Raw genomic sequence first — 20624 nt, 5'->3', positions numbered from 1 at the left:
AGGGATATTTTATAGGATATAGAATTTTTGGTTGACAGGTTTTTTTTTTCAGCATTCCAAAAGTGTACCAATTCTTCCTGGCTACCATGGTTTCAAATGAGGTAAGGCATCATTTCTTTCTGGATGTTTTCAATATTTTTTTTTTTTTTTGTTTTTAGGAGTTTTACTTTTATTAGTTTTTTTTTTGTTTTTTTGGGGGTTTACCTTGCTTGTGGTTATTGTTGTTTCTTGAATCTGTAGGTTTATATCTTTTATTAAAATGAGACTTTTCATCCATTATTTCTTCAAATACTCTTTCAGATTTCTTTTTTCTCTCTTTCTGAGACTCTGATAATATGGAGATTGAATTTTTTCTTATTGTCCCACAGGTATCTGAGGCTCTGTTTATTTTTTTCAGTCAATTTTTTTTATTATTATTTATATGGGTAAATTCTGTTGATCTGTCCTCAGATCATAGATTTCATCCTCTATCATCTCTACTGCTGAGTCCAACCAGCAAGTTTTTAATTTCTGTTATTATATTTTTCAATTCTATATTTTTTCTTTTGTTCTTTTTTATAACTTCTATTTATTTTTTGGTATTTTCTATTTTTTCATGTATTATTAATTTTTATGATGGCTCCCTTAAAGTCCTTGCCAAAATATATCAACATCTGATTTATCTCAGTTTTGGTGTCGTTTGATTGTCTTTTGTCATTCAAGTTGTTATTATCCTAGTTCTTGGTATGATGGATCTTTTCTATTTTTTAATATCCTGGACATTTTGTCTATTATATTAGAAGACTCTGATTTCTATTTAAAATTTCTATTTTAGCAGACAATTACCTTGTTTGAGTTTAGTATATTTTTGTGGGCTGTGGTCCCAATGACAGTTTAATTTTCAGACACTTTATGGTGTTGTTATTTTAATTGGCTTGGTTTAGCTGATGCTTCCAGGTTCCCATTGGTACCTGCTGTTGCTACCTGGAGGCTTGAAGGATTTCCCTAGACTTGTTAGTCTATTGTCACTCAGTGGAGGTGGGGTGTTTCAGGATCACAGGAACAAAGATTTTCTGGTTGCGGCCCTGTTGTGGCAGGATCTCTCCTGCTTTTCGGGAACAGGAAGTGCCTCCCAGGTTAGGTACTTGTTGTGGGATTCCCTCTGCCAGTGGCTTTCCCCTGCCCTACTATTTCTGCACAGGGAAGTGAGTGTCAGGCCCACAAAGCAGGTGAATGCTTCTCCTGGCCAGTTACTGATAGTGGGCTCCCAATCTATCCCCCTTGCTTGTGGTACTGAGTTCTAGGAAAGATCTATGAGGGAACCTGTTGTCTAATAATGTGAATCCCCATGACTGCATTGGAGACTCATAAGGTTCTTGATGTTACACCGGTAGAAACATTGTGTGTTGGATTTAAAAGTACAAAGAAAATATAAAATGAAAGGTGGTTGTTAGACTCCCAAAATTCTATAGGCAAGAAATAGGCAGATTAAACTCCCCTTTAAGAAAAGGAAAGGATGACTTTGAGGGCAAAACCACTAGCTGAGAGGGCTGAGCTTTGAGGCACAGAGGATTAGTCCCAGACCTTGAAACAAAATGGAATTTGCCTGGCTTGACTTTAAAATTGCTTTGGACAGCTGACTTTTTTTTTTCCTCTTATTTTATTCTGTTTTGAATAGAAATTTCTATAACTGTTATCGTAGTGCTGTCCCACAATTTCATTTTGAAAGACGATAACTTGTTTCTTGAGTTTCACAGGTTCAAAAATAAAGAGAAACTGTGCCTCAAGATGGATCATCCCCAAAGCCTCACACACACCTGATTTAGATAATATAATTTTAAACTTTTGAACTGGTAAGATTTACATGAGATTTTTGGGCTTTGAGTTGATACTATAATGGGTTAATAATTTGGAGGACTATAGGATGGAATGTATTTTGCATGTGGAATAATTGTTTCTCTTTGTGGGCCTGAGAGTGGACTGTGGTAGGCAGAATAATGGCCCCTCAAAATGTCCACATCATAATCCCAGAACCTATGAATATGTTATAATAAATGGCAAAAGTTAAAAATGCAATTTAAATGTTAATCAGTTGACCTTGAGATGAGAGATCATTCCGGATTATCTAGGAGCATCCAGTATAATCACAAAGATCCTTTTAAATGGAAGGTGAAAGCAGAATAGAGAAAGAGATGGAAGCAAGAAAAGTACTCAGTCTGATGTTGCTGGCTCTGAAGATGGAAGAAACAGGTCTGGAGCCAAAGAATGTGGGTGGCCTCCAGAAGATGGGAAAGGCATGGAGAACGATCCCCATCTGGAACCTCCAGAAGAAATGCAGCCCTAGTCCTGCTGACACCTTGAGAAAATTCAGTGAAACCAATTTCAGACTTCTGATGTTCGGAACTGGAAGATAATAAATTTGCATTTTCTTAGGCCACTAAATTTGTGGTAATTTATTATAGCAGCAATAGGGAACTAACATCTTGATGCAGGACAGGAAAATTTCTGTTATGGTGCGAACGATTCTAAGGCCCACGGAGCCAATTGAGATTATGAGCCTTTATTAGCCAGCCGGCGACTGACTCTCTACCACGCAGGGTTAGAGGAGATCAGCCCTGAGCTCCCAAAAGAGGCAGTTTATAAAGCCTAGAACCATACCCTGGTTTAACATCAAACAAGCAAAAAGATTAACCACACCCTAGTTAACATGAAACAAGCAAGCAGATTACAGAAGCAGAAGTTGGCAGTTAGCATATCTTTGCCCAGAGCCACACCCTTAACAGTTTGATTAACATTTTTAATTCTCTTGCCTCCTCCCTACATTAATCTGATGTTGTAGGAGTGATTTCTGTAGATTAAGGACTGAACCTTCTCTGGTTGCCTTCTGTTGCAAGATTGCCGGTTGGAAACATAGGTAGCTTTCTTTTTTGGGGGAGGAGAGATAAGACTTCCTGCCACTGTACTGTATTTCCATTTCTGGGGTCCAAATGAGTTTACCTCTTTGTTACCACCTACCAGAGTTTCCTTTGGTTACCTCTTTCATTATTTCCAGGGTTTATAGTTGTATGTAGAGGGAAGAATCAATAAAAATAAGACTAAGCCATTTCGTTCTGACCAGGTTTCCAACTTACTTTTATTCATTCAAAGTTATTGTTATTATAATCACTACTGTATTATTATTACTAATGTATTCAGCTAAAGTTTTATAAAAATACCCATATATTTACAGTGTTTTTCTACACCATTGTTACCGGAGAGTGGGGTCCTCTCCCGGTGCATTGTCAAGGTTCTTGATGTCTTGAACAAAGAATTGAGCGAGACACTGAACTACAGTAGAAAAGAAAAGTTTTATTAGAAGGGAAAGTACAAATCTGTTGCGGGAAGTGACACCCAATGGAGGAATTCAGACACTCAGACAACTTTGTTAGAGGAAGGAGAATTTAATGCCGGCCGATGGAGGAATTCAGACACTCAGACAACTTTGTTAGAGGAAGAATTTAATGTTGGCGGAGAGCATGGGGCATGGTTAGATTGCTTACAGCTTATATACCCTTGCAGTGTCCATGCAAGGGGTGTGTGATTCTTTTGTCTGAGGTTTACATGTCCCTCCTTACTCGAAGTGGAGAGGGGCAGCTTCGGGTGGGGGGCTGCAGGGGAGGAATTTCCAGACCCTTGATGTTATCAGCACCTTTATCGGATTCTTGAACAAAGAGATGGCACTCCTAGGCTTACAGACAGGGAGCAGCATTCATTGATGTCTGCGTCCGCTCAGAAGGTTCCTTATCCAAAGGCTGAGCTCTCACGGTAACATAGCAAACAGTTCCACAGTCTTGACATTCCTATACAGCTACAGATATAGAGAAGGGGCTGGACAATCATTGAGGTGGGGGAAGTAGCTGTGGAAAACATGTTAACTGAAGAACATAGGGAAGAATGGAGGAAGAGAGAGAGCAGTTTTAACCAGCTGAGTCGGTTATTTCTGCAGGCCCTTTCCTTTGCATCTATTTTTACTTTCAGATACCTCCTCTCCTCTCTCACTTCCAGATGTGGAAGTGGGCCTGAGCAAGAAAAGTGTGGCTCAAAAGGCCTGGTAACAAAGACTTCAGGGTTTTTATCACTTTTGCTGAGGGTGGTTACTTTTCTTAGAGGAGTGGGCTTCCTTGATTGACAACTAAGATCGACAGGACTCAATGATTCATCATTTTGCTTTCTGCACATTTTATTCCCAGAATTCTGTCTGTTATAATATTAATAAACTTCTGGGCATATGCATCATATTATAATTATGGTAAGAGACTCAGGTGAGTCGATTGCGTAGGTGTGAGTGACTGGCTTAAAGTGGTACCTAAATTTCTGCCTACTTTGTGTGAGTTAAAAAAAATGCCTTCTGGCTTACTTAAATTGTGGGCAGATTGGAGCGGACCCCTTCTAAGATAGGATGACCTCAGTGTCTTTGCAGGCAGACCCGAAACTCCCTAACTAACTTTCTTGCCTACCTTTTTTTCTAAGAGCCATGAACCCCCTTATTATTAGCATGGATGTTGAGGGACCGGAGGTCTCTTCTTCTGTATCTGCTTTCTGCTGAGAATGGCCATAGTCCCTGCCTACAGGAGTTTATGGAGCTCTTTCCCTTTCTGCCTCAGTCAGGGTGGGGTCTTGGTTTTCTTGCTGAAGTGCCACCTCAGTCCCTAGACAAGGAAAAGTAAATACTGTTGTAGCCGCCAGCCCCTGAAAGACACACGGACCACCAGGAATTAGTGAGTCATAGGAATCACACTCTTTATTCAGCCAGCTAGGTCTGCCAGGGGTACGCAGACCCCAAATTAAGCAGCCCCGAAATGTAGAGGTACAGGGTTTTTAAGCCCAAAATCCCATTCTTTATTCTATCTGAACACAAAGGTCTATTTTTCTCCTATTCACTACCTGTCAACCTATAGGTTGGGGTGTGTAAGCGGGGAGTACAGAAGCAGAAAGCTTGTTATCAGAATGTTATGTCCCTATGATCAAAAGCCTTTAGTTGCCATGGCAATAGTCAAACAGTAATTTTTCTACAAGTAATAAATCTCAAGTAGTCATTCTTCAGCTACCACATTCCCCACTGGCCTTAGCAAAAATCAAATCTTTGATTCTTCATGAGGAATTTGTTCATAGCCTCTAGTCTGTAATACTAAAAGTCTAATGGAATTAATTTTTTTCCTTATATATGTAAACAAGAAATTAAGGAAACATGGGCCAAAAGTTAACAAAAGGAGGAGGATGATTAAAGGTTCAGCTACAGTAGATAGAAGAGTTGTTAGCCATGGTGACCTTTTGAACATCCTATGAAACCAGTTATTTGATTCTAGTCTCTGTTTTTCCCTGGCATCCAAATTTCTCTGTACTAGTCATAAGCCTTCTCTAATTACTACAGAGTTATTGGCATAGAAGCAACAGGTTTCACCCAGCGCCATAAATAACCCATCTTGTTTTAAGAATAATAAATTTAAACCTCTTCTATTTTGGAGGACTACTTCCGCTAGTGAATCGACTTGAAGTTCCAGCCTGCTGATGGTGTCTTTTAAGGTCTTGATATCCTTATCTATCTGTATTCCAATTTCACGTAATTCATGTTTTCCCTTGATGAGAGCAGTAGTGCCTACCACCGCTGAGCCCGCTATTCCGAGTCCTACAAGAAGGAGTACTAAGACTGGTACGGCCCGTTTCTGTAACCTGTCCTGATGGAAGAAGTGGAGTCTGCCTTCCGGCCCATTGTAAAGGGACACTTGGGGGATCACAAAGACTAGGATACAAATATTAGCCTCACTTGAGTTGAAAAGAACAGCTGCAGCACAGTGAGTGAGCCCACTATCGCATGCTAGCCAAGTATTATTTGGAGCCTTATAGTATTTACTCCCTGAGGTAGTGCTATGCTTTGATAGTACAATTACAGTTATCGAAGTAAGGTGACTGTGTCAACAGCTTGGAATAATTTTTTGAAATCAGGCAAGTTCCTTTTCCTCGTATGTCTCCCAAGGTGAGTCGAGGAGTTTCCCATTCACAGTCATGTGTGCTGCTGAGCTCAGTTAGGTTTAAGGGAGTTCCTACCCCGACATAATAAGGGGTTTTGGGTTTAGGCACAACCAACAATCCTGCCCTATGTCTGGGGAGGTCTTATTTAAGACCTTGTGTTTTGTTGTTAACATAGTTATTAATTTTCCTTCGGGTTCTGGTTGTAGCTGGTCAAATGCCTGGGGTTTAATAGCTGTTAGGCTACTACCTGAAGAGGCTAGAGCCGGAGTCGGGGTTGCCCGGGAAACAGGAGTTCTCTCAGATGTAAGACTTTGAGGTAGTCCTGGAATTAGAAGTGGTTTGTTGGGCCCTATAGGGTGAGCTTTTCTGGGAGGGTCCTTAACCTGTATAGTAAAATATAATCCTGAGTCATACCCAGTTTTATACAATCTGATACCCTAGGTCTATCCTGTGAGCCAATAGTGTTGTCCCCCAAGGCTACCGGTTTTGATGGTGATTATGAGGGGATTGTAAGACTCAAGAGAGCATGTAGAGGGGGTTGGTCCTCTTATTAACTCAATATGATTATCATTCTGTTTTTTATAATTATCTATAGTAGAGATAGTTTCACAACCCCAGTTAGCACAAGAAAATTGGCCTTTTCCCTCACAGTTGAGTCCCCTATTCCTCATGCTGCCAGATATTCCTTGAGGACAAATATAGAGCCCTATTCCTAAGAGGCTTTTCTCAGCCAATAATATGCCACAGCCAGGTCCCCCTTTGTAGCCTAAGTATGCTCCACCCCCTACGAAAGCTCTACCTACGAAAGATCCCGATCCAAGTTGGTGTCCGGCCGTTGCAATGGTGAGGGGATCTCTGGCAAGCCGGCATAGGTCCACTCGGATCTCTGGAGTACTGTGGCTGGTGATGTTTTGGGCAACAATCTCACTGGTTTCAGTTACTATAAGTTCCCACACTCTAGGCTGGTGTATGTTTCTGTATGTCTGGGCCAAAGAGGAAAAAAAGGAAGAGACAAAGGATTAGACCTATGTACGCTTGAGTTCAATCTTAAGGGCCCATCTTCCTGAGCTGTCCACTCTCGTGCTGCCTTCACGTGGGAGTGATGGATCCATGATGGGATGCCGTCTACTTTAACTGCGGTGGGCGTCGTCAGGTAGACAGTGAAGAGTCCTTTCCACTTGGGTTCTAGTCCTTTGGAAGTGAACTTCTGGATCCACGCAGAGTCCCCAGGCTGAAACTGATGGGGAAGTCCGTCCTCCGGAGCTGAGTGGGCAGCACGAACCTGGGACCACATCTCCTGTACACTTCGAAGGGCCTGTAAAGACTTAAGTAAGACAAGCTTACGTAACTCTGCTTTTTTCTCATCTTTTATTCTAGGTACTAAAGGAGGGGGTTTTCCAAAGGAAATCTCAAATGGGGTACATCCATTAATATATGGAGTACACCTGGCTCGGAGAAGAGCAAAGGAGAGAAGTTCTACCCAGTTTCCACCAGTTTCTAATCCTAACTTGACTAATGTCTCTTTTAGGGTCCGATTCATTCACTCTATTTGGCCCGAACTTTGGGGCCAGTAGGCGCAGTGGAGTTTCCATCGCAAATTTAGGTAGCTAGCCAATTGCTGTGACACCTTTGCTACGAAGGCTGGCCCATTATCTGACCCTACAGTTCCAGGAAGACCAAATCGAGGGAGGATTTCTCGTAATAGTTTCTTAGTAATTACTAAGGCAGTCTCTTTCCTGATGGGGAAGGCCTCTACCCATCCTGAAAAGGTGTCTATAAAAACAAGTAAATATTTGTAGCCCCCCACAGTCGGGGTTAGCTCAGTGAAATTGACCTCTCAGTGGTCCCTCGGATAAGTTCCTCTTTCCCTATGCCTAGGTTCTTCTATTTTCCCCTTCTTTGGATTAACTTGGGCACAAGCTGGGCATCGTGAGGCAATCTCCTCTGCGGTTCTTCTCCCTTCTAACAAGTGAAAGTAGGGGTCTAAAGCTTAGAGCATCTTAGTTCACCCTAGGTGTGTGGTCTGGTGTAATTGGTGGAAGAGAGTCCTTCCCAGGGCCGGTGAGAGCCCGATTTTTCCATCTGGGGTCGTCCATCATCCCTGTTGGTTCCTATATGTCCTCTTCCACCGTATAGGTCGGAGACGGAGGCAGTTCTGGGTAAGAGACAACAGTCAATAGATGTGGTGGGGGCCCCACTGGCCTTGTGGCCGCTGTTCTTGCCTCTGTATCAGCTCGTCAGTTTCCCTCAGCCTCAGGATTCTTCCCTTTTTGATGCCCTTTACAATGAACAATAGTCAGAGCCTTAGGCATCCATATGGCTTCGAGTAAGGCTAAGATCTCCTCCTTGTTCTTGATATCCTTCCCAGCTGAAGTCAGAAGCCTTCTTTCCTTGTAGATGGCTCCATGTACATGTGCAGTGGCAAAGGCATATCGGCTGTCTGTGTATATTGTGACTGCCTTGTCCTTTCCCCATTTTAGTGCCTCAGTGAGGGTGATGAGTTCGGCTTTTGGAGCAGAAGTCCCATGGGGAAGAGCCTGTGACCAGATAGTGTCAGTTAGAGTAACAACCGAGGCCCCCGCGTACCGCCTACCTTCTTGCATGAAGCTGTTCCCGTCTGTAAACAGAACTTCATCGGCCTCAGGCAGAGGGGAGTCCTTGAGGTCTGGCCGTGAGGAACACACAGCATCAGTGAAATCTATGCAATTATGAATGGGGGTCTGGGGGTCTGGGTCTGGCAACAAGCTGGCTGGGTTAAGGACAGTGGCTTTGGAGAAGCTGATCCTTGGCTGGTCGAGGAGGAGAGCCTGGTATTGAGTGATTCTAGAATTAGTCATCCATCATTCTGGGCTACTGTGGAGAAAGGCTTCTACTGCATGAGTGGCAGTAATGTTCAGACTTTGCCCAAGGGTGAGTTTGTCAGCTTCTTTGACTAGGAGAGCCATTGCTGCTATGGCTTGTAGGCAGGGTGGCCATCCAGAGGCCACCGTGTCTAGTCTCTTTAATAGATAGGCCATTGGTCGACGCCATGGGCCTAGCGTTTGGGTTAGGACCCCTTTTGGTGATTCCCTTGGTTTCACTTACAAAAAGATGAAATCCCTTGGTGATGTCTGGAAGAGCAAGGGCTGGTGCTGATATGAGTGCCTGCTTGAGAAGGTCAAAGGCCTTCTGTTCTGTCTCTGTCCAATTGAGGGGCTGATTTCCTCCTGTTGTTGAATACAGGGGCTTTGCAATTTCTGCAAACCCAGGAATCCAAAGTCTGCAATAGCCCGCCGCCCCAAGGAATTCTCTTACCTGTCTCTTGGTGGTAGGTACCGGAATCTGAAGAATGGCTTCAATCCTCTGCCGGGATAGAGTCCGTTTTCCTCCTTCGAGTGTATACCTGAGGTAGGCCACCGACTGGGTGCATAGCTGTGCCTTCTTAGCCAAGACCCGGTACCCAAATGCCTCTAGGGTGCCGAGTAGGTCCCTGATTGCCGCGAGGCAGATTTCCTCGGTTTCAGCTGCTAATAATAAATCATCAACATATTGGAGTAATGTACAGTCAAGATTATGCTAATGGAAAGGTCGAAGATCTGCACTTAGGGCCTCATCAAATAGGGTAGGAGAATTTTTGAATCCTTGTATACGCGTCCAGGTTAGTTGGCCCGAGAATCCCCACTTTGGGTCTGTCCACTTAAAGGCAAAAATAGGCTGGCTGCTAGGGGCTAAGGGAATGCTGAAGAAAGCATTGTGGGGAGTCACTTATGGACATGTGAAATTGTATAACAAGGAACAAGGATATTTGTGTACTTGGCAACAATGTAAGAAGTTGAGATTGTAAAGCACTGGGAAAAACCGGGAGGTAACTGTTCACATAGCAGTCACTGCACATTCCTTGCAATAGTTTAGCAGAGAGTTCTGAGTTGTGAGAATCTCATTGTTCTACTAGATATAGTAATCTGGCTAACCTTGATTCTTGACTACTGTCTTTCTTATTGTAATGTTATAAATAGTGTGTTCTAAATAAACTCGGGGACACAGACACAGCTTGATTCTGTGATCCCTCCTGCAATTCTGTCTGTCTTCTTTCTTTTCCTCAGTCCATGCTCCCCCTTTCAGGTACCCTCAATTACTTCGTCGGCTGGCTTCCGACAAAGCATCCTTTAAATCTAATACGGTATAAACAGTTCTCTAAGGAGGTAACAAGCTTAAGAGAGTGTACAGGTTGGGTACAGTTGGGTGGATGGTTTCAACCCTCTTGTTCACTTCTCTTAAGTTTTGTACTGGCTGGTAGTCCTGAGTACCAGGCTTCTGGACTGGGAGCAAGGGAGTGTTTCATGGCAATTGGCACGGCACGAGAATCCCCGCTTCCCGTAGCTGCTGGATATGTTTTCTTATACCAATTTTGGCATCTTGGGCAATTGGGTATTGCTTAACTCAGACAGGGGTTGCAGTAGCATTTAAACTCAATACTACCAGGACTTGGTGCTTAGCCAACCCTGGGGCATTGTTTTCAGCCCATACTCCTGGATATTCTACCAGGAGTCTGCCTAGTAATGTCCCCATGCACGGGTCTACATTTTCTTCCTTCTCATAGAGTAGGTACTCTTTGGATAGAAGACAGGTAATTAAGATAGTTGACGGGGCAGACATGGACATCTGAGGGGTACTATCTCCGAATGTAATAGTAGCCCGTAGCTTTTGGAGTAGGTCTCTACCAAGAAGTGGAGCTGGACATTCTGGAATTATGAAGAAAGAATGGGTCACTATTCCTCACCCCAGATCTACAGTCCTTTCAGTGGTCCATAGGTATTTTTGTATTTTACCTGTGGCCCCTTGGACGGTGGTCTTTCATTTGGAGATTGGTCTCCCTGGGTCGAGTAACACTGAGTGGGTAGCCCCTGTGTCCACCAGGAAGGTAACAGTTTTGTCCCCAATTTTTAAGGCAACCCTGGGCTCCTGGGGGCTTAGTGTGTAGGAGCCCCGGCCTCATCAGTCCTCTTCCTCAGTGCAAAGGACTTTAGTCTTGCGGTTTTCCTGGTCTTTCGCATTTCTCTCAGGACATTCATTTTTCCAATGGCCCTCCTTGCAGTAGGCACATTGATTTTTCCCTAGAGGTGTGTAAACTTTACGTGGGCCTCTTTCTGATCTCCCTTGTCTTGCCCTAGTCTTCCCTGATCTCTCCTCCTGCATGGCTGCTACCATTATTTTAGCCATAAGTTTGGGGTCATCTGGTGCCTCCCTGTTGTTAAACACCTTCTGGGCTATTTCAACGAGTTGGGATAGATTCATCCCTGCAAAACCTTCTAATTTCTGCAATTTATGCCGAATGTCAGGGGCTGCCTGAGTAGCAAAGGCTACATTAATTGTCTGCTGGTTTTCAGGGGCCTCAGGATCAATGGGGGTGTATACCCGGTACGTCTCCTGTAGCCGTTCAAGAAACACTCTGGGGCATTCCTGAGGTCCCTGTATAACTTCAGTTACCTTAGAAAGGTTAGTTGGCTGACGAGCAGCCATCCTAATTCCCCCAATTAGAAACTGGTGGTACCAATCTAATGCCATTCTCCCTGCCTGAGAATTGTGCCCCCAGTCTGGGCAGGTGGAGGGAAATTCCTCCTCAATCTGTTCCTGTGCTTCCTCAACCCTCCTCCCTCCCGCAGCTATCTTTTGTGCTTCTGCCCGCCCGTATGCGTCTATGTTCTTCCGCAGTGAAGAGGGTAACTAAAAGCTGTTGACAATCGTCCCAGGTGGGGTGGTGAGTCTGAAAGACACTCTCTAAGAGTCCCATTAATGCTTGGGGTTTCTCAGAGTAAGGCGAATTCTGTGCCTTCCAGTTGTACGGGTCACTAGTCGAGAAAGGCACGTAAATCATAAAGGGCCTGTCAGTACGATGCCCCTGGGGTGGTGCTTCTCGCAAGGGAAGAATGGCCAGGGTAGCTGGTGCCTTGCCCAGAGCAGGGGCAGGAGGCCCATAAGGATTACCTGTTCTCGTCCGCCTCCAGGGAGGTGAGGCGGTGCTATTGGGCCTCTGTTGTCCTGGATTATAGGGTGGGGGAAGGTCATTGTCCTCCAGTGGAGATTGGAGGACTGAAGGACTGGGCTGTTTTGGAGTTCCAGTTGCTGCATGTTTAGGGGTACCCACAACTAAAACTCGCACCCCTAGAAAGAGGGCACACTGGCGGAGTCAAGGAGGGGGATTCTGAGCAAGATTTAACCATTGATCAATGTAGGGAAACTGATCGGGGTGTCCCGGGTCTCCTGTGACAATCTTCCAAACATTTCTCATCAAACCTTTGTCAAAAGAGCCCTCTGGAGGCCAGTTTACACCAAAAGACAGCCACTCAACTTCACACAATGTTCTTAGTCTGCTTGGAGAAAACTTTATGCCATAATCAGCTCCCTCTACAAACCCTTCTCTGAAATATCGTAGGAGACAACCCAAGGATGTCTTCTGTGAACTCAGGCTTCCCCCATCGCTTGCGCAGAAAACACAAAACAGACACTCAGACAAAAACAATCAAACACTCAAACAAGAACAATTACTGGGGTGTAGGTGGACCCAGAGAAGTCCACCACCTACAACCTAGACAAGACCAGAGACAATAAACAAAACCTGACAACAGGGCACAGGAGGCAGCGATATGACTGCGTCCAGTCTCTCCACGGACCCCCACTGACTGGTCAACAGAAACAGGAAGGTACCTTTTATCCAGACACCGAGGCCTCAGAGTTTCCAGATTCCTGTCGGGACCAGGAACAAAGAGCGTGTCCTAAAAGTTGCATCCTTGACAATTGCATTAACCCCGTCATGGCATTCAAGGGCCCTGGAACATCTCAGGTTGGCCATACCTTTGAATCCGTAACAGGGACAGCAACCGCTTCGGAGGCCGGTCCGGTCTTAGATCCCAGGGCCACTCCCTGAGATCTCGCTGGGGCCTCCAAATGTTGTAGCCGCCAGCCCCTGAAAGACACATGGACCACCAGGAATTAGTAAGTTATAGAAATCACACTCTTTATTCAGCCAGCTAGGTCTGCCAGGAGTACGCAGACCCCAAATTAAGCAGTCCCGAAATGTAGAGGTACAGGGTTTTTAAGCCCAAAAATCCCATTCTTTATTCTATCTGAACACAAAGGTCTATTTTTCTCCTATTCACTACCTGTCAACCTATAGGTCGGGATGTGTAAGCAGAGAGTACAGAAGCAGAAAGCTTGTTATCAGAATGTTATGTTCCTATGATCAAAAGTCTTTTGTTCCCATGACAATAGTCAAACAGTAATTTTTTGTTGTGACCGGAATAACCAGACTCAACCTGAGTGCTTTGATTATAGAGGCAGTTTATTAGCCGGCGGCTGTCCTTCCAAAGGAGCAGCCCCGAAATGCCAAGGTACAAGGTTTTTAAGCCCTAAATCCCATTCCTCATTCTGTCTTAAACACAAAGGTCCATCTTTCTCCTATTCACTACCTGTCAACCCACTGGTCAGGTGTGCAAGTGGGGAGTACAGAAGCAGAAAGCTTGTTGTTAGAATGTTATGTTCCTATGGGTGATTGCCTATGTTCCCATGGGCAATAGTCAAACAGTAATTTTCAGCTTATATACAATTGATTATTTTTCATGCCACGCAAGTAAGCAGGGTTACACAGGCTAAAACTGGCAGTTAGCGTATGAGCTCATTGTTACAAGTTTCATGATTAACAGAATGCAGTTAGGGGTTCCAGAAACTAGGCCTAAGGTATAGACTTCCTTTGTCCAGTTTCAGGTTTTAATTATCCTTTAACCCTTTCACATTTCTGTGACCTTTTCACTAGTGCGTCATCACATTTTCTACAAGTAATAAATCTCAAGTAGTCATTCTTCAGCCACCACAATACAAAGTTGTTATTTAAATCATACATCTATTAATTTCTATTATTAATTTGCCTATTAAGTGAGTAAAGGGAAACAGACTTGGTTAATACGTTTCTTAAAGAGTAAAAAGAAAGACCTTTGGCTTAAAGTCCCCTCCCGCCCCAGACTCTAAGGACCCTGCCTGGCTTAACATCATTTCTACTTAACAATGGGCTGATGACCTTTATCAATAGCCAGAGGATCTGAGTCGCTAGGGCAGTTATCAGGATTTGAGGGAGAGGGCTTTTTTTTCCAAAGAAAGGAGGGAAGAAAACTTAACTAGGTTTACTAAAAAGATTAACTCTGCAACTAAAAAGATTAACTCTGCAAGAGATGTCCCATTTCATTTCCTGCTAAAAGATCTTACAAGTGAAGTCTCGTCTCATTTCTACCAGTCCAAACTTTAACAAGAGAGAGGAAACCAAACTTCTTCATTGTGTAAACCACTGTTATTTTGGTCTTTGTCAAAGCAGCTAGATGATTGTAACGAATATAGCAAGCAGCATTGTTGAACACACATCACTGTAGTGTGCCGGGATTCTCAAACAGAGAGACGGGACACCAAGGATATAAGCAGGAAGCAGCATTTATTGATGCCGGTATCAGCTCAGCAGATTCTTATCCAAAGACTGAGCCCCGATTGTAACATGATGTGCAGTTTTATACCATCTTGTACTTCCACATTCCTACACAGCTATAGATATTACATACATTGATTGGCTGCCAACCTATAAGGAAGCTGGCTCAATCGTTTAAGCAGGTTTTCGGACTACTGCATCAGGCAGAGTCCTGGGAAGGGGGGAGCAGTCAAGAACTAACTCGTTCGAGTAGGAAATGGTCAGGCAGTGTCAGCCTGCCAGAGTAGTAGTTAGGTGTCCATTACTCCCAATCCTTTTCCTATAACACACACTCAGATTTAATTTTTTATAATGTAATGGTATGACTCATATGTTTTTCAACTTGCTCTTTTGCTCAACAACATATCTTAGAAACTATTCCATTTAGAAAATTTTAATAAATTTTATTCTTTTTAGTAACCATATATTTTATTGAATGTATGCATAATTTAACAATTTTCTATTAATTAATATTTAGATTTTTAAAATGCTATCCCATGTAATGATGAAATAAAAATTCTTGTGTATTTATTCTTGTACTTAAATGAGTATTTCTATAAAACAGACATCTAAAAATTATATTTTCTGGCAAAGATATGCATGTTTAAAATTCAATTTTAGTCTAGCCAAATTATCTTCTCAAACAAGTATGCAAATGCATACTCCTTAAACTACATTATCTTTATCTACTTTATCAATACTTGATTTATCAACATGATAAATAAAAGACACTGCCAAATTTCTATTTTATTAATAACTTATTGTAATAGCCCGCTGAAATATGAAAGGGTTAAAGAATAATTAAAACCTGAAACTGGACAAAAGAAGTCTATAACTTAGGCCTAGTTTCTGGAACCCCTAACCACATTCTGTTAATCATGAAACTTGTAACAATGAGCTCATACGCTAACTGCCAATTTTAGCCTGTGTAACCCTGCTTGCTTGCGTGGCATGAAAAATAATCAATTGTATATAAGCTGAAAATTACTGTTTGGCCATCGCCCATGGGAACACTGGCTATTGTCCATGGGAACATAGGCAATCACCCATAGGAACATAACATTCTAACACAAGCTTTCTGCTTCTGTACTTCTCGCTTGCACACCTGACCAGTGGGTTGACAGGTAGTGAATAGGAGAAAGATGGACCTTTGTGTTTAAGACAGAATGAGGAATAGGATTTAGGGCTTAAAAACCTTGTATCTTGGCATTTCGAGGCTGCTCCTTTGCAAGGACAGCCGCCGGCTAATAAACTGTCTCCTGGTTAAGAGCACTCAAGTTGGGTCTGGTTATTCTGGACACAACACTTATGACATTTATCTTTATCATAAATTAATAAATTATTTGCATTTTTGTAATTTTCTATCCAAATTCCTTTGCCTTTTTTCTATTAAAGTGTTTGCCTTTTTATTAATTTGTGGGAATTTTTAATATTAGAGTTATTAAACTTATTTATATATGTGTTGCAAATATTTTATCCCAGGCTCTTTATCATTTGTTTTTAAAATGTGTAGTGTTTTTCACCATTAAGAAATCTTACACTTTTAGGAACTGAAATAGTTCCTTTTCCATTGCTTTTCTTAGAAACTCTTACTGTTTTTTTCTAAATTATTGTCTAAGGGGATAGACCAACTTTTTCTGTAAAGAGACAGAGAGTGGATATTTTTAGGCTTTGCAGGCCATATCATAACTACTCAACTCTGACGTTCTAGTATAAAAGCAGCCATAGACAATAGGTATGCAAATAGATGTGGCTCTGTTCTAATAAAATCTTGTTTATTAAAACAAACTGTGGGAAGCATCTGGCCTGAGGGCCTGGTATTGTAGAAGGAAGATGTAGTTATGTCAGCACAAACATGGAATCCAAAACATATTCAGGCAGCTCTTTTCTTCAGGTTCAAGTGATATATCAAAATTTGGGCAGAGTCCACAAGTTGGGGGAGATCCCTTCTGTTACCTTCAGTGTGTCCCCGAGCCCCTTTCTCTCCCAGGACCCCTGTGGCCTCCTCCTTGGAAGGCAGAAACCATTCCCCTCATAGGATCTCTACTGCCGCCTCTGGCTTCACGGCCCTCTTGGCTCCCTTTCTATCTTCTAAGCCCACTTTCACTGGCACCCAGCTTCCTGCTTGTGTTCCTCAGGCATTCTCTCTTCCATCAGGGTAGGCTGCTGAATGGGGCTGAAGAGAACACTGTGTCTTAGTGGTGGAGGTCTCTGTTTTCATGGAAGGCCTCCTTACACCATGTGTACTAATCTTTCCTTTTCAAGGCAGGTTGATTGGATTAAGAGTGACTACTGTCTATGGATCTTATTAAACAAGGTACCTAAAAGTCTTCATGTCTTATTCTGAGATGGGCTATGTACCAATCCTCTATTAGGGGTCCCTAGTTATTTGAAGTTATGCTTGCATTTTATAGCTTCATAAAAGATAATAGTGAAAATTGCCCATTAGTATCTCAAATAAGGTAAAAAGATTACAATTGGATGTCACCTTAGTAACACAATAAAGAAATGCAAATTTTTGTCTCCCATGAGATGGTCACTTCACTCTTCCTATAAGGACGTGGCTATAGGTTGAGAGTAAACCCATTGCTGTGTAACAAACACTCTAAAATTTAGTTCTTTAAGACAACAAAAAATTGTTCTTTCTCATGATTCTGTGAGTTGAGAGTTTGGGCAGGGCTTGGATGGGCAACTCTTCTGTTTCTCCTCATGGCATGGGCTGCACACAGCTGGCAGCTGAGCTGGGCTGGAAGGTATAAGAAGTCCTCACTCTTGTGTCTAGCACCTCGGTGTTCTCCACTTTGGTCGCTTTCTACATGGATAATTTGGGCTTCCTCACAGCAGGGCTATCTTAGGACTTTTGGGCTCCTTCTATTCCCTGGATTCCAGACGAGAGGAAGCAGAAGCTAACAATTTTCTTAAGACCTGGGATTGGAAATCTCAAGACATCACTTCTACTAGATTCTATTGATTAAGGTAAGATCAAAGGCCTGGTCAGATTCAAGTGGAGGGAAAACAAATTTACATCTTCATGGGTGGTGTGGCTTGCATGTACAGGGAAAGAATTCACAGTGGCAATCTTTGGAGATTATTATCCATATCTTTGACACTCTGTCCTCCTTACCAAGTAAACTAGCTCAACGCTAGGTCTGGTGTCTTGAGACAGGACTGTTCAGACACTTGAAGAATATGGCTATGATGATCAACTTGACTGGGACATGGGGAGCCCAAATATTTGCTTAAACATGATGCTGGATGTGTCTGTGAGGGTGTTTCTGGATGAGATTAACATTTGAATAGGTAAACTAAGGAAAGCAGAGTGCCCTCTCCAATGTTGAAGGGCTTCATCCAATCAGTACAAAGCCTGAATAGACTATAAAGCTGAGTAAGAAAGAATTCACTTTATCTTTGAACAGGTACATCAGTCTTCTGCTTTTGGATCTTTGGATTTGGACTAATACTGGAATTATACTATTGGTTCTCCTGGGCCTGGACTTTTCAGCCTCCATAAGTGTGTGGGCTAATTCCTTGTGATGAATAAATCTCTCTCTCTCTCTCTCTCTCTCTCTCTCTCTCTCTCTCTCTCTCGAATTCCAACTAAGACACCTGGCATTAGACAGAAGGCTGGAAACTATGAATAATACCTGGCCATCAAATTTTTAAGTGCTTTTTATATTTTGAATAAGCAAAATATGAACATGGTACAAAATTCTAAAGTGAAAACTAAGTTTATAGTGATGTCAGAAATATGGCAGAGTGAGAGAAATCCCTGGATCTCTCCCATTGAAACGACAATAAGTTGAACATCTAAAACTCTACAAAAAACACTCCAAATGCACACCAGCACGTCTGAGCATGGGATCTGCGCGTAAGAGCTAACACAGGTCAGAACCCTGGGTGTCAGGTGGGAGAAACAAAAACCTGCCTCTCGCAGCTGGAGCTCCTTGTAGAAGGAGGGGTAGGGGAGAAGGTGTGGCAACTTCCCTGAACAGCCCAGCCTGGAAGAGCTGTGAGCTCCATGTGGCCAACAGCAGTGCCCAGTCATCAGAGTAGAAGGCAGAGAAGTGAGGACGGAAGAAAAGTGGGGATGGCAGAGAAACAACAGTTGATTTTTACCAGCAGTGGTTGCAAAACTCCCTTTCCCCAAGCCAGAAGGCCCCTTCCACATTCCCTCTGAGACCGAACATGGCAGATCCCCAGGGAAATCTGAGCAAAAGCTACCAAAACTGTCGCTAACAATGACGAGAACTGAGACTGAGGGTAGCAAGCATGTTTAAATATCAATAAGACTTTATATAAAGCAGAGATCCAAGAGTGTTAGACACCATCTACTGGAAACTAAAAGAAAAACATGTTCTTTGCAACAGGCTAGAGAAACCATTATATATAAATCTTTCTGGGAAAAAATCAGAATACATTTTCATTAATGTTCAGGTGGAGAAATAGTCCATTAAACACCATGAACAATCGAGGTGACAAGCATCTCAGAAAGAAAGAGAAGAATCTCCAGAAAATAAGCTTACACACAGAAATATGCAACTTAAATGACAGAGAAATCAGGAAAAAACTCAGTGAGATCCAAAACGAATCATATCAACAATTTCAAGAATTGAAAAAACAACTAGATGAGCAGAATGAGTTTTTAGCAAGGAGACTAAAATCCTCAAAAAGAACCAAATAGAACTTCTGGAGATAAAGAACACATTGCAGGAGTTGAAAAAAGAAATAACAAACTTAGGAAATAGAGTTGACAAATGGAGGAAAGGATCAGTGATATCAAAGATAGAAATCTAGAAATAAATCAGAAGGAAGAAGAGAGAAACCAAAGAATAAAAAATAATGAAAGAGAAATAAAAGAATTATCTGATACCATCAGGAGAGGAAACATAAGAATAATGGGAATTCTCGAAAAGGAGGGAAAGCAGCAGGAATTAGAAATCATTTTCAACAAATAGTCAAATCTAAAAGCAGCAGGAATTAGAAAGCATTTTCAACAAATAGTCAAATCTAAGAAATGAGCTGAAGCTTGGAATTCAAGAAGTCAACAGAACACACACACACAATTATCTCAACCCAAAAAAACCTTCACCAAGACACATTGTATTAAATTTATCCAAAATCAAAGACAGAGACAGAATTCTCAGGGCAGCCAGAGAAAAGAAGACAGTAACCTATAAAGGAAAACCCATTAGATTATATCAGACTTCTCAGCACAAACCTTACAAACCAGAAAGGAGTGGAATCAAATATTCAAACTATTAAATGAAAGGAACTACCAGCCAAGAATAATGCATCAAGCTAAGCTCTCCTTCAGATATGAAGAAGAAATAAAGACCTTTCCAGACATACAAAAATTGAGGGAATTCTCCACTACAAGGTTTTCACTACAGGAAATACTAAAAGGGGACAGCTCACCTAAAAGAAAATGACAAAAAGAAAAAATACATAATTAGGGGTAAGGTGACTAGCAAGCTGAGAGAAGCAAAAGAGTGCAACTCTTACTAGGAACAGGTCATTATAAGCTTAAAAATAAGAGGAGATTTGCTATAGCAAATAGTAATGAACATTGAGCATACATAGGGACAAATTGAGACAACAATGACTGAAAAGGGGAGGATTTAAAGATCCCAAATGGCAAACGGGAATGGAGATAAGGCATGCGCAGAAGAAAATGCATGACTGTATATATATAACTATCCTTTACATATTCATTATGATAACCACGCACCAAAAATTGAGAACTGAAGTACATAAAATAAAACCAAAAGAACCAGAGGAAAAACCCACAAAAGCCAACCAAAATAAAGAGAACAGAAACACAAGGACAAACACCAGGAAACAATGGAAACACTGAAAGCAAAAGATAAAATGGCTATAATTAGACCTCATATTTCAATAATCACCCTAAATGTAAATGGACTGAACTCACCAATAAAAAGACACAGAATTGCAGATTGGATCAAAAAACAAAACCCAACCATATGCTGCCTCCAGGAGAAACATCTCAGCTCCAAAGGCAAATATAGATTCAAAGTGAAAAGGAGGAAAATGATATTTCAAGCAAATGGTATCCAGAGAAAAGTGGGAGTAGTGGTACTAATGTCAGATGAAATCGACTTCAAAATAAAAAATGTAAAGAAATATATTGAGG

At 42.1% G+C, this 20624-nt stretch overlaps 1 protein-coding gene and 1 pseudogene across 1 annotated transcript in view; both read right to left on the bottom strand.

Moving 5' to 3' along the window:
* The window catches only part of LOC111733910, a 31314-nt gene extending 21595 nt beyond the window's left edge, over window positions 1-9719 (bottom strand). Inside the window, exons 1-4 of the mRNA XM_023526046.1 lie at window positions 9708-9719; window positions 9283-9543; window positions 6445-6971; window positions 618-623 (exon numbers count right to left, since the gene is read on the bottom strand). Coding sequence (XP_023381814.1) covers window positions 618-623; window positions 6445-6971; window positions 9283-9543; window positions 9708-9719 — 806 coding nt within the window. The remainder of the gene's footprint in view (window positions 1-617; window positions 624-6444; window positions 6972-9282; window positions 9544-9707) is intronic.
* Window positions 9720-10016: 297 nt separating this feature from the next.
* On the bottom strand, window positions 10017-10821 carry LOC111733911 (annotated as a pseudogene).
* Window positions 10822-20624: the final 9803 nt, after the last annotated feature.

The sequence above is a fragment of the Pteropus vampyrus genome, unplaced genomic scaffold (assembly GCF_000151845.1).
Source record: "Pteropus vampyrus isolate Shadow unplaced genomic scaffold, Pvam_2.0 Scaffold681, whole genome shotgun sequence".
NCBI classification, from domain to species: Eukaryota; Metazoa; Chordata; class Mammalia; order Chiroptera; family Pteropodidae; genus Pteropus; species Pteropus vampyrus.
This window is presented reverse-complemented; position numbering and strand designations above follow the sequence as displayed.